The sequence below is a fragment of the Carlito syrichta genome, unplaced genomic scaffold (assembly GCF_000164805.1).
Source record: "Carlito syrichta isolate Samal-C Ts95f unplaced genomic scaffold, Tarsius_syrichta-2.0.1 Scaffold257243, whole genome shotgun sequence".
Taxonomy (NCBI): domain Eukaryota; kingdom Metazoa; phylum Chordata; class Mammalia; order Primates; family Tarsiidae; genus Carlito; species Carlito syrichta.
The window spans coordinates 203,324-217,114 of record NW_007201339.1 but is presented as its reverse complement, the minus strand read 5'-3'; the positions used below and the strand labels follow the sequence as shown (position 1 = coordinate 217,114).

Genomic DNA, 13,791 nt, shown 5'->3' with positions numbered 1-13,791 from the left:
CACTCACCTCAGCCTCCCAAAGGTGTGGGATTACAGGCTGAGCCACCGAGCCCAGCTACAATAACTATTTTTAAAAGACAGGGTCTCGATCTGTTGCCCAGACTGGAATGCAATGGCATGATCTTAGCTCTCTGCGGCCTTGAACTCCTGGGCTCTGGAAGCCTGGCTAATTTTTTAAAAATTTTTGTAGAAATTGGGTTTCGCTATGTTGCCCAGACTGATCTCGAACTCTTGGCTTCAAGCAATTTTTATTGTCATCTCAACTACTCCTCATACTGGCTTGCAACTATAATTTTATTAAGGATAAATTATCTATAGATTATTTATAAGTATTCCACCTTCCCCTCAAAAACAAAACTCCCCAAAATATTTCAAGTATAAACATATATCTGTCCTTTTCCTTCAATAATAATATTGAAGTTATTTAGTTAATACATTTTAAATTTAAATGTTTCCAGTTAACATGTAAATTTTATGAAATACTAATTTTTATCAGTAATGAATGGATAATATAGAATGTTGTATTTATCCAGCCAGAAAAGCATCCTGGGATGTAGTCTAGACTAATACTCAGAACTTTGTCCTAATTATTCCTTACCCTGTAAAAAATGCACCCTTGGGTATTAAGCCAGCACTCAGTTGGCCCACATGTCTCAGTCTGAATAAAACCTAAAGGTAGACAAGTATTATATTTCCATGTCTGAATGGAAAACACAAACTCATTCACTATTTACTATTTTCCTCAGAGGAAAATAAATAAATCTCTGTATATTAAAAAAAGAAATATTGTCCTGATATACTTTAAAGGAGTCTTTATTTGAATTTTGGAAATAGTTGTGTTCCAAAGCCTCTCTCTTCTCAGTGGTGGGGCAGGCCTAATGCCTTCTCCTAGTAATACAGACTTGTATCTTATTTTATGGGAATAGTGTGTGTGCTGATAGAATAACTGAGCTCTAACAGGGCTCACCTCGGCTCCATCCTGGAAACAACATTCCCATGGTGGCCCTAGTCCTTGGGGGTCACCCCTGGGTTGAGGCCCTCCAGCATACCAGCCTGACCTAGAGCAGCAGCAGCACTCCAAAGCCCCCTATCCTATCCCATTTTGCTGAGCAAATTTTTTTTTTTAAATTCTCTTTTGTTGTAGAACATCATATACTAAAGTTGTTATATTCTTTATATTCTTTTCTTTTTCAATTTTTTGTTGCTCAGGCTGGTCTTGAACTCCTGGGCTCAAACAATCCTTCTGCCTCGGCCTCCCAAAGTATTGGAATGATAGGTGTGAGCCACCCATGTCTGGCCTAAAGCAGCCTTTATAAAAAACATGTCTGGTCTTTTAAAACCCATGAATGGATTTCTGTTACAGTGTTTCTCACATTTCATGGATCAAAAGGCAATTAGTTTTACTGGAACCCTCTGATGTGGGATAGGATGGGACATGTCCATGCATCCTGAGTGGACAGGGTTGGCCCTGGTGGGAAGCTCTTGTGTTAGGGGTGCTATGTAAGTGAGGACTAGGTCACAGTGCATACATTGTTATAGTTTGGGAAGTCTCAAGCCCTTTTTTAAGATGGCTGGTCCTTTCTGGGACATTCCCTGTCCCCTATTCCCTTTGCTTTACTCCCTGAAGAGCTGAGCAGGTTGCTGTCTCCACACCTGGCAGTAGTCCACACCTCTGCCCAAATGCCCCTTGTTGCATGTTCCCTGGTCTCTTGTGATATCCATCAGGAAACATTCCCTGACCTCTCCTCCCCACTCCCCCCTACGTGGTGCTGCTCTGTTGCTCTGGACCGTGAGCTTAGTGGCTCCCACTCCTACTTCCTTCCTGTCTCAGCAGCTCCTGGGAGGATGTGGTAACCTGACAGCTCTGGGTCTACAGTCGAGGTCCAGCCACCTGTGGCTAAGATGGACTGGCAATCTCCTTGCCCAAGTTGGAATTCTGGGGTAGGAGAAATGATGCGCCTAGCTGGAGTCAGGGAGCCACCTGGACTAATTGGAAAAAGCTGGGTTGGCTGGAGGCTGGGTGGCCATTCTCAGGGGTGGAGAGATCCTTATGAACTGGATACCCCAAAGGTCTGTATTCCCTGTTCAAAATGATCATGTATCTACCCTGCCTATGCTGTTCCTACCTTGGAATTTATTTAACTGGAATTTGTATATTATTTATTTAGCACTGTGAAGTGAAAATAGAAGGTGGACTCTCTGCTTTCCAGGAATTAGTTATAGACTGGAAGAAACATGGTGCACGTTGGTGAAAGGATGCCCTTATCTCTTCTCCCATTTTCAGTCTGTCCTTCAAGATCTACATCCCACAAAATCTTTCCTGGACAACAGCACACATGGCTGTCCCAGTTGCACCCACACAGATGCACAAACTTCAACACAAGCTGTTCAAACCCCACAGTTAGCCATGGGTTGTACAGAAAGTATCTTATTCTCAAATCATTTCTGGTGTGCCTGTATTATCTTCCTGGCTGGCTTGGGGTTTCAGTTAAGTGGGTTTGACTTACATGAGTTGGTTTAAGCCCTATGTATGTGCACATGTGTACGAACTGGGAGCATATGTGTAGGGATGGGACAGTCATTTGTAGGTATAGGCTGTGTGATTAGAGACAGAGACTCCCACAGAATCCTCAAAACATGTTCTGCCTGAGCCTGGCTGGGGTAGGGCTAGGAGGAGATGGGATCAGCCCTGCCTAGTCAGATGGGTGGGCCACATGTTGCCCTGCCACACCCCTCCCAGGGTAGGGTACAGTGGGCATCATGAAGAGCCTGAAAGTGGGGATAGATAAGTTAACTTCTCACCACCTGCTTCCCGGTGCCTACTACCTTGTGTGACAGCAGCTTCTGGATGGATGGAGGCTTGTCTCAATGACAGGTTGGTGGAGGTGTAGTCTGTGACCAGGTATCATTCAGTGTGAACATTTTCTCTGGTCTTGGTCTGAGTTTGGGTGACATGGGTATATGTTCTGTTCTCAGCACCAAAAAGGATCAAGCACCCCGGGAGGCGCAGAGGACGTGGCTGAGGACTGCTGGACTGGGGGCCAGCCTCATGCTTGCCACATTTCTGCTATGGAACAGCTTGAGAGTCGATGATGGTGTAGCAGAGGTACTGGCCCACCGCAGCGAGGTCCTGGTGGGCAGATTCATCGAGGTGCCCTGTTCTGAGGATTACAACAGTCACCGGAGGTTTGAAGGTACAGTGCTGTGGGCTCTCTGGTGATTAAAGAAAGAACAACATGTTAAAATGAGATTCAGTGTGTTTAAAGTACACCTGCCATTTGCTGCGCTGAATCAATGGGAATCAGGTTGAGTGTGGTGTGTCGGGGATAGCAGGTGATTGCTCCCCTCCCTCTAGTTAGCCAGCCTTCACATGGCAGGGGGCTCAGGTGTTTCAAGGCCTGCTGTTACCACCTGACATTGTCAGTGTTCTAGCAAGCTGTCCTGTCCAGTGGGGAGATGGTTAGCCTGCCTGGAGGTAGTAGAATTGGAAAGGTGGGGATGGAAAGATTGAAACCACAAGAAGTTTTGACTGTGGAGAATGTCGTAGAACAATGATCTCCAACCTTTTTGGCATCAGGGAGCAGTTCCGTGGAAGACATTTTGTCCACAGACAGTGTGGTGGGGACAGTTTTGGGATGATTCAAGCACATTACATTTATTGTGCAGGTCAGCAGCAGCGTTAGATTTTCATGAGGAATGTGCAACCTAGATCCCTCGCATGCGCAGTTCACAATAGGGTTTGTGCTCCTATGAGAATCTAATGCTGCTGGCTGCTGATCTGACAGAAGGCAAAGCTGAAACGATAATGCGAAGATGGGGAGCGGCTGTAAATACAGATGAAGCTTTGCTTGCTCCCCTGTCTCTTATCTCCCACTGTGTGGCCCGGTTCCTAACAGGCCGTGGACTTGTTAGTGTCCCCAGTCAGTGACCATCCAGTCAGTGGCCCGGGGTTGGGATATCTCTGTGACATAGAGTGTTGGAGAATGCCGGAGAGCATGTAGCAGGGAGCTGCTAAAGGCCCCTCTGCCATCCTGTGTCCCAGCTCCTGCAGCTCCCATTCTGGTTGGGCCAGCTGCAGCCCGGCCTGGGCAGAAGGAAGGAGAGGTCGGCGCCGGGGTAGAGACTGGTGTTGTTGGCCCCAGAGTAGCCAGAAGCCTGGAGGTGCCCCTAGGCCTGGTGGGTGTCCGTTCAGCACCCTGGAGAGCGCACGTCACTCCCCCATCCAGCAGGCTGCCTGGTTTGGCTCACAGGCCTCTGTCTGCTGTGTTTTCCCGAACATTTTGTGCTACCTGCATGCATTCTCAGTTTTAAGAACCTAGCGTGCATGACTTGGTTTTTGAGACAGAATTCCATTTTTTAGAAATTCAACTCAATCAATGCTTTGTAATTGAACCAAGAAAAGATTGCCAAGGTCCTCCACCAAGGGGCGCCATTGTGATATGAAACACCAATAAGCAGTGTTCTGTTCCCTCAGCGTCAGTAAGATGCTGTTCTGTTCTGTTGTAAAGGTGCTCTTTCTTAGTAGGCCTTTTCCCTCCAATGTTCCAGCTTTCAGAAAATTTTTTCCTAAGGAGAAATGTTTCTTCCTATTCATTTAATAACTTATCAATGTTAAAAATAATTGCAATGGTGAAGGAGGAATGGGGAGTCAAGGTTTAATGGGGATGGGATTTCACTTGGGGAAGATGGGAAAGGATATGGATATGGTGATGGCACCACTGCGTGAATTAATGTCACTGAACTGTACACTTAAAAATGGATAAAACAGTAAATTTTATATTACGTATATTTTACAATAAAACAAATTGTTGGAATATATTAAAGCCTCTGGGCTTTCCCCTTCCTCCCCTCTCAGTCCCCGGGTATGAGGTGTGAGGATAAGCTCTGTCTGGTGCCAATTCTGGCCAGCAGCCTCCTGGCTTGGGTTGGTAGCTGGTTGTCAAATGCCCCTCCCCCCACCACCACACATGAAGGAGACAGAACTTTACCAGGCAGTGCCTGTGACTATGTGTTTGTGGAGCATGTACTCATGTGTGTTGACACTGTCAGCCCTTATAACTCACTTTTTTGCCCCAAATTATGCTCTTTATACTTATTCATACTGAAGCACATGTTGCAGCCAGATGGGGTCCTATTGTCCACCCAGCCATATTTATGCTATGCGTGCCCCTGGGGAATCGTTTCCCCTACTTATGGGTCCTGTTTTCTTGCTTCTTTGTGTCTCTGGTCATTTCCACTGGATGCCATTGTTCATGAATTTCACCTTGTTGGGTGTTGAATATTTTCATATTCCTGTAAATATTCTGAGCTTTGTTCCAGGCCCCGTGTGTGTTGCTTGGGAGCAGTTAGATGCTTTCAGGTCTTGCTTTTAAGCTCTATCATGGAGGCCAGAGCAGTGTCTATTCTAGGGATAGTTTTCCCCTCTGCTGAGGTGGGATCTTTTTGAGCACCTGCTTGATTGTCCATCTGGCTGGTGAGAACAGGTCGATTTCCACTCTGTGTTAGTGCCCGACTCTTCCCTCTGATCCTTTTGTTGTGGTTCTTTTTTTGACCCTGGGTCTTGTCACACACGTGCTCTGTGTGACATGCTCTACTGCAGACTGAGGGAGGCCCCATGCTAACGTCCACAGTTCTCTCCTTCACTGCTACACCTGTGCCTTCCTTGTGCTGGAACAGCCATAGGGCTCAACTCACTCGTTTCCCATCTCTCAGGGGACTCTGTCCTTCCTTGTCTGATGTCCATGGTCTTAGGAACCATGGTTTTGTATATTTTGTCTGATTTTTTAGTTATTTCAGACAGAAGACTAAATTCAATTCCTATTAATTCCATCTTTACTATAACCAAATTTTCAAGTTCCTAGCATCTTGATATATGGTATTTTATAAGTATATTCTGATTTCTTTTATTATTACTCCCCCTCCCCCGAGTTATTTGGAAGCATTTATTTATTTATTTATTTATTTATTTGAGTTGGAGTCTCACTCTGTCACCCAGACTGGAGTGCAGTGCCCGCTCCCGGCCACTGCAACCTCCACCTGCTGGGCTCCGGTGATCCTTTCGCCTCAGCCTTCCAGGTAGCTGGAACTACAGGCGTGTGCTACCACGCCCAGCTAATTTTTTATTTTATTGTAGAGATGAGATCTCACCAAGTTGACCAGGCGGGTCTCGAACCCTCAGGCTCAGGGAATCCACTCACCTCAGCCTCCCAAAGTGCTGGGATTACAGGCTGAGCCACCGAGCCTGGCTTGGAAGCATATTTTTAAAATTTCACAACTCATGGGGTTTTTGGTTCTCCCTTTTTAAACATTGATTCCTGACCCACTTACATTGCAGTTAGGTAATATACTCTGTGTAACACAGATTCTTTGCAATTGCTCAGGCTTTTTTTGTGGGCTAACATGTGATCCGTTTTTGCTCATGTTCCCCATGTGTCTGGGAAGAATGTGTATGTCTTAGCGGTTGGTGCAGAGTTCTATGTGTTTCTCCTAATTCAAACTTATGTGTACAAGCTATCTTCTCACCCACTTCTGTCTCCTTCATCCATCAGTTACTGAAAGGGGCATTAGAATCTCCCCTATGATAGTGAATTCAGTAGCTCTCTGTGTGAGCTGCCTTATGTGTTTTTAGATGATGTTATTTGGTGCTGTTTACTCATCTTTACTTTCCTGGTGATCTGTTCTTGTTCTTTTTCCTTCTGGAATTCTCTTGTCAAAGTGAGTTTGTTGATCAGAGATCACTTAACAAGCCTGCTTTGGTTATTGTTTCTGTGTCACTATTTTTGTGGACTAACGCTTTAAAAAAGCATATAGTTGGCTTTTGTTTGTTTGTTTGTTTTTGTTTTTGAGTTGGAGCCTCGCTCTGTCATCCAGGCTGGAGTGCAGTGGCATGCTTATGACCACTGCAACCTCGACCTGCTGGGCTCAGGCGATCCTTCCACCTCAGCTTCCAAGTAGCTGGATTACAGACTTGAGCCACTGTGCCCAGCCCTTTTTTAAAAAAAATAAAAAATAAACCACCTATATCAGTTATTTAGCCACATGTCACAAAGCCCTCCTCATCCCACAATTTAACCAAGTAGAACTTTATGTGGCTTGTGTGACAAGGCCCAGAGAAAAACTCCACAGGCCAGACCGGTGCTTTGTGACCCCTGGGTCCAAACCCCTGATGCTCATGCTCAGGTGGAGCATGTGGCTTTTATTCATGGGGTCCCAGGATGGAGGCTCCACCTTGAGGCTCGGGGTTTACTTCTTAAGCAGAAAAGAAGTGAAGAGGAAAAAAAAAAAGCAAATGGCAAAGTCTAGTCAGCCCAGCATGTCTTTAGAGTTCAGAGGCTCCCAACTCATCAGTAGTATGTGGTGCATGGCCACCCAGTGCAAGGAGCTGACTGCACTGTGGTGCCAAAATGCACGGATGAGTCACTGACTGAGCAGCTGTCTCATGCTCTGCTGCACGCAGGCCTGATCACCCTGCCCCTGTCCTGTCCACCCAGACCCTGCCCCAACCACCCTGCCCCTGCCTCAACCACCTATCCCTTGCCCTGTCTACCCTGCCCCCGCCCCAACCACCCTGCCCCTGCTGGGTCCACTCTGCTCCCTCCTCAACCACCCTATCCACCCTGACCCTGCCATGTCTACCCTGATCACCATCTGAGTATCTCCACCCTTCCCCCTCCCTGATCACCCTGTCCCTGCCCCTTCTACCCTGCCCCTGCCCAGTCCACCCTGCCCCTGCCCCAACTACCCTTCCCCTCCATGTCTGCTCTTGCCTCCAGCCTGACCACCCTGCCCCTGCCCCAACCTCCCGACCTGCCTCATTCACCCTGACCACCATCTGGGCTTCTCCATCCTTTTCCCTCTCGGAATCTGCAGGTCACTGAGGTTTGGGGAGAGACAAGGGAGTGAGGGGAACAGTTTGCCATGGCCCCGGGGAAGGACTGTGACTAGAATTACAAGTTTATTTTTGGTTGTTCCGGGAGGATTTCCTGACAGGTGCTGTGAATGTTTGGATCTGCAATCAGTGATCAAGATTGTTGCCCATGCCATGTCTGCGAGGCTTCTGTGGCTTCCCCAGCGGCTGGGAGCAATGACACGTGCTTCTGGATTAATCTGTCCAGCTGGGGCCCAAGATGCCCCAGGATGCCCATTGAGACACGAACTCCAGGGACACTGCCTGGAGCACATGTCCACTGAAAAGTTATGATTGCTTATCTGAAATTCACATTTAACTGGGTGTATTAGCCAATTCTGACCTCCCTGATCCTGTGGTCTTGCCAGCCTCATTCCACCAAATCCCATAGTCCTTGGGGAAGCCACTGAAAAGTGGCTTTGGAATTGAGAATTTTACCCCGATTCTTGTTCCTCCAGGTTGCACCCCCAGGAAGTGTGGGAGAGGTGTCAGCGACGTTGTCATCACCAGGGAGGAGGCGGAGCGGATTCGTGGGTAACCATCTATCTCTGAGCATCTTGTCTCAGGCCATCCGTGGGTCAGATTTAGACAAACAACTGTGCTTAAGCAGATAATTACCACTCAAAAATGATTTAAAGGATTTCCTTACAATTCCATAAAAATTTCCTTATGTGCTTTCAAGGGCAAAGGTTAGATTTTCTGATTTCCAGGAAGAGAGGCCATGACCCTCAGGGATGCAGTCACTGATGGAGCATGCAGAAGCTGGCCTCCTCTCCAGAGGAAGATGCCACTATAGAGGGAGCCCCAAACACACCTGCTGCAGGGATACCTGTTCACCGAGCCTCCGGTGAACGGTCACTAGATAATGTTTCAGTGTCTGCCCTGAGACTGGTTAGGAGTTCAGCCCTTTAGTCGACCCAGAGTAACTTATGACAGCATAAGATGCGTACTCTGAAGCAGTTAGTGCTGGATTTTTTCTTACTGAGATTTAAAAAACAAGATCTTTAAAGAAAGGTTTGATTTTCCAGCCAGTTATTTAGACTCAGTGTGTGGACTGGCATAGGCCCTTGGGCCATCCTTTCAGGTCCACATGCCCTGCCCCTGACATTCCTAGTGGGGAGGCTCATCCTCCTCTACGTGGTCCTCTGATAACATGCTCCTTCTCTAAGTGGGGATTACTGGTGTCCTACTAAGGGGTGCTCTACCTCTATCATTGTCCCTAGGCAGTTCTCAGGCATACTTGGTAACGTGGGTGCTCCTCTCTAGTCCTGGGAGATACCACACCAAGGGGCAGGGCCTGTTGACCTCCTGAACTGATGAATATCAAAGCCACCCACCTACCCAAGCCAGAAGAGACTGGGAACAGTTCAGCCTGTCAATATTCTCGAGTCTTTTTTGTGTTTGTTTTTTTGTTTTGTTTTTTGAGTTGGAGTCTCACTCTGTCACCCAGACTAGAGTGCAGTGGCCGCTCCTGGCCACCACAGCCTCGACCTGCTGGCCTCCGGTGATCCTTCTGCCTCAGCCTTCCAAGTAGCTGGAACTATAGGTGCGCGCTGCCACGCCCAGCTAATTTTTGATTTTATTGTAGAGATGAGGTCTCACCAAGTTGCCTAGGTGGGTCTTGAACCCGCGGGCTCAGGCAATCCACTCACCAGCCTCCCAAAGTGCTGGGATTGCAGGCTGAGCCACCGAGCCCGGCTTATTCTCGAGTCTTTTCTGGCCACATGCTATATGCAGCACCGGGTCACTTTCAGTGTTACAGATGAGAAAGTAAGCCCAATTTTTTCTAAGGTGAGTCATATTATTAATAAGATGATGATGGTAATATTGTCACTCAACTTTGAAAGCTGAGTCCTTTGGTCTAAACATTTGTTTACATTGTAAACATTAAACAAGCAGGACTTAATAACCTTACATGTATTATGTTGATTGACATTTTGCCTAGATACACAATAGATAATTCTAGTAACTAAATTCTGATTTAAAATTATTTTCTCCCCACAGCATAGCTGAGAAGGGGCTTTCCCTGGGAGGATCTGATGGAGGGGTGAGTTGAATGTGGTTCCTGCCCCCATTTTCATTTCACCCTCTAACTGTGCTCTCCCTCAAAGAGGAGGAGAAGGCACCAAGGCACAGGGTCCGCTGGGTGCCCCCCAACTGCAGGCATGGGCCAGTCTTGGTGTTTCTTAGCCATGAGATGTTCTCCTGTTGAAAAGAATGTGTCGTCAGACAGGCGTGCTATCTCTTCATGGTGTGTCACAGCCTGCTTGGCCTCAGGTCACATCAAGGGGAGGGGGCCAAAGGTAGAAAGCTGACAGTGCAGAGGTCTAGGGGCCGAATGTGGGAAGTGGAAGTGTGCCGTGGGTGTGGAAGAGCCAGCGGAGCTGCTAGGAAGCAGCAAAGTCTCCGTGGTACTGAGATGCTTCAGTGGAACCATGTGACCTCCGAGCTAGAGGCCTCCATAAATGCCCTGAGGGCACTATTGTCCCCTGTGTGATGCTACAGGGGGTTGATGGTGGCCTTCAAAGGTTCTGTTTACCTGGAGCCTGTGAACATGACCTGATTTGGAAAAAGGGTCTTTGCAGATGTAATGAAGTTAAAAGATCTTGAGACAAGATCATCCTAGGTTTAGGATGGGCCCTAAATCCAATGACAAGTGTCTTTATAAGACAGAGGCAGGGGAAGATTTGGGAGGGAGGAGGAAAAGCCCACATGATGACGGAGACAGAGACTGGAGAGATGCAGCCACAAGCCCAGGAACACCTGTAGCCACCAGGAGCTAGAAGAGGCAGGAAGGACCCTCCCCTAGAACCTCAGGAGGTAGCCTAGCCCTGCCCCCTGCCAACACCTTGATTTAGGACTTTGGCCTCCTGCACTGTGAGAAGATAAACTTCTGTTATTTTACAGAGGTTTTCTTTTTTTGAAAGTGAGAAAGCAGGATTTATTGAGGACAGGAAAAGCTCCCACAGCGGGAGGAGACCTGAAGGGGTTGCCCCAAGTACTGTTATTTTAAACCCCAGTTTATGTTACCTCAGTCCCTGGGAATGACATGAGCCAGTCGCCCCTCTGTGGTCTCTTTCTTTTGATGGGCAGCCTCTTGGAGTCAGTCACCAAGTGTGAGTCTTTTTTTTTTTGAGTTGGAATCTCACTCTGTTGCCAGGCTGTAGTACAGTGGCATGCTGCTCACAGCCACTGCAGCCTCGACCTGCTGGGTTCAGGCAAACCTTATACCTCAGCTTTCCAAGTAGCTGAAACCACAGGTGTGTGCCACCACACCCAGCTAATTTTTTAAATTTTGTTTTAGAGACCAGGTCTCGCCATGTTACCCAGGCTAGTCTTGAACCTGCAGGCTCAGGCCGTCCTCTTGTCTCCATCACCCAAAGTGCTGGAATTATAGGCATGAGCCACTGTATCTGGGCTAGTGTGACTTCTTATGTGGTTTTCTCAAGGTTGATTTTCTTTTCTTTTTTTTTTTTTTCTGAGGGTACATTCAGTTTAATTTTCCATTGAGGTTTGAGAAATTCAGCCACATCCTTTTAGTTTCATTTTCCCAAGAAAACTTTTTTGAGGAAACTTGATTGATACACAACCAATGTTAAATGGATTATGTAAAAACCAGATTGATTTAGAAAGAAATTTTAATGTGAGTAGGGAGAAAAACCCAAGTGTGGGCCTGTGAGTGTCGTGGGACAAGAATCAGGTCTCAGTAGCTAACTTTAATTCCTTCAAAGCTGTAGGCCTGTTTGCTCACCACCTGATTTCACAGCCTAGCTCAGTGCCTACCCAGAGAAGGAGCCAAAGTATTTGTTAAACTAATTAATACAGAACGAGCACGTATGTTTATTTTAAAACACTGGCCCATTTTTAAAGGCGTTCATGGTAAACTGGAAGTTCAGAAGGAAACTCGCCATATGTTATATCAGACTACCTATATTTTATTTCTGAAAATGTTTCAGAAGTAATAGCATATACCTCTCTATTTTGGGAAATGCCAGTGCTCCCATTAATTTTAGCAAAAGACTTTCATAGGGAAAAGTAGCAGTAAGTGGCCCAATTGTCACTAAATGACTGCCTTTAAATAAGCTCCCAAGCATTCAAAAGAATCTCTCCAGTAAAATTAAACTCAGGCCCCAAAGCAAGTGTCAAGGATGATTTTCTTGCTTGGTGTAAGGTATTGTATGAAGATCTGTTCTCTCTGCATAATGCCACTGTTACCTGCTGCTGCAGCCACATGTTTTACTCCACAAATGTCTTTTCTAGGCATCCATTCTGGACCTGCACTCAGGCGCCTTGTCTGTTGGGAAGCACTTTGTGAACCTGTACAGGTGAGAGCAGGGTGGCCCCAGTGCTGGCTTAGAAACTGAGCCCGCTGCTTAGCACTTCTTAGTCATGGCTGCCTGAGGGAGTAGTTTCAGGTCTGCAGCGAGTGCTAAGTCACTGGGCCCCTGTGAGGGGCTCTTGTGGGGATGCTGAGAACCTGGAGGCAGGATCTCTCTTCAGGCTGGTCCAGGGTGGGCCTTGTTTGTGAAGCTTTAGGGGAGAGTCTGGGGCTGGAGGAAGAGTGGCAGAGGTGGGAAGCAGGCCAGGCCGACAAGAGTAGAAAGAATCTGATGGAACCTCTGCAAGGGGACTTTCTTGCCTTGATCAGTGTTCTCCTCTTTCCTCCTCCCGCTTTCTTTCCTTTTTTAAAACATGGTTATTACTGTAGGTTTCTCTCTCAGAGTTTCTCTGAGAGAATGAGGACAAGTTGATTTTCAGGGACTTGCAGGTAAGCTTGAAAAAGAACTGAATTTAAAGGAAATAAGGAAAAGATTAATAAAACATTATGTTTGTTAGTGCTCTTTATTTTTTCACAGATATTTTGGGGATAAAATACAAAATATCTTCTCAGAGGAGGACTTCCAGCTATACCGGTAAGGAGGGGAAAGAATGAGGTGACACCCATCGTGAGTAAATGTGGAGGAGGGTAGCCTGGGCAGAGCAGGTGAGGGATGGAGCCTTCAAGATCTGAGGGGAGGCCCCACAGAGGCTAAGAGCGAGGCCAGACCTGCAGCAGTGAGTTCTTATGACCAGACTCATGAAGGCCAGATGATAAAACGAGATGTCATTAAGACACACCTCTGGTAATGGATGCTTCAGGATGGGATCCTTCGGTGTCTGGAGCCTAATGTCTACATCCTGGGCATCTTCTTGATTTTTATCACATAAAATCAGCCCAGAAACAATAGGCTGCAGTTGTGTCTCACATCGTGGTGGGGAAAAACTGAGTCAATTTTTTAAAACCTTTTTTATAGGATAAAATATTTTTGAACACTTTAGTTGTTTTCTTTAAAAACAATGGTTTTTAAAATTCTGCTATGCACCTGATGAGAAGAAAACAGTTCTGCTAGGCAGGCCCATGTTGAGATGTAGACAAATGCTCCCAGAACAAACAAGGGCTCTTGTGCTCCAGGTAGGGCCCTGTCCCCTTCCAGACCACAACAACAGTTGCTCCTGCAGGATGTGTCTGAATCTTCTGGATGGGGGTCCCTTGTCCCCAGCACAGGCACCCTATCCACACTCACACCAGTCCACACTCACTGCCCTCCATACTCACCATGCTTTGCACTCATACCCTCTACCCCCACCACCCTCCACGCTCACACTCTTCACTCTCAGCACCCTTCACACTCACACCCTTCATCCTCACCACCCTCCTGCTTACATTCTCCACACTCACATGTTGTGGGATAGCAGTCTCTTTCTTACTAACCTGGAGACTGGGCTCTCAACTCTGCATGTGTAGCTGAGTGGCTCGAGGTGTCTGGGCCATGATTCACTACATCAGCATCCTCAGTGAGGGTTTTCATGAGCCCCTCCCCTCCTTCTGCATGTCCGTCTTCACT

At 47.0% G+C, this 13,791-nt stretch overlaps 1 protein-coding gene across 1 annotated transcript in view; it reads left to right on the top strand.

Moving 5' to 3' along the window:
• Positions 1-13,791, top strand: part of OGFOD3 (2-oxoglutarate and iron dependent oxygenase domain containing 3) — a 46,220-nt gene that overhangs the window by 1,685 nt on the left and 30,744 nt on the right. Inside the window, exons 2-6 of the mRNA XM_008052116.2 lie at positions 2,977-3,194; positions 8,365-8,440; positions 9,911-9,953; positions 12,167-12,231; positions 12,763-12,819. Of these exons, the coding sequence (XP_008050307.1) occupies positions 2,977-3,194; positions 8,365-8,440; positions 9,911-9,953; positions 12,167-12,231; positions 12,763-12,819 (459 nt within the window). The remainder of the gene's footprint in view (positions 1-2,976; positions 3,195-8,364; positions 8,441-9,910; positions 9,954-12,166; positions 12,232-12,762; positions 12,820-13,791) is intronic.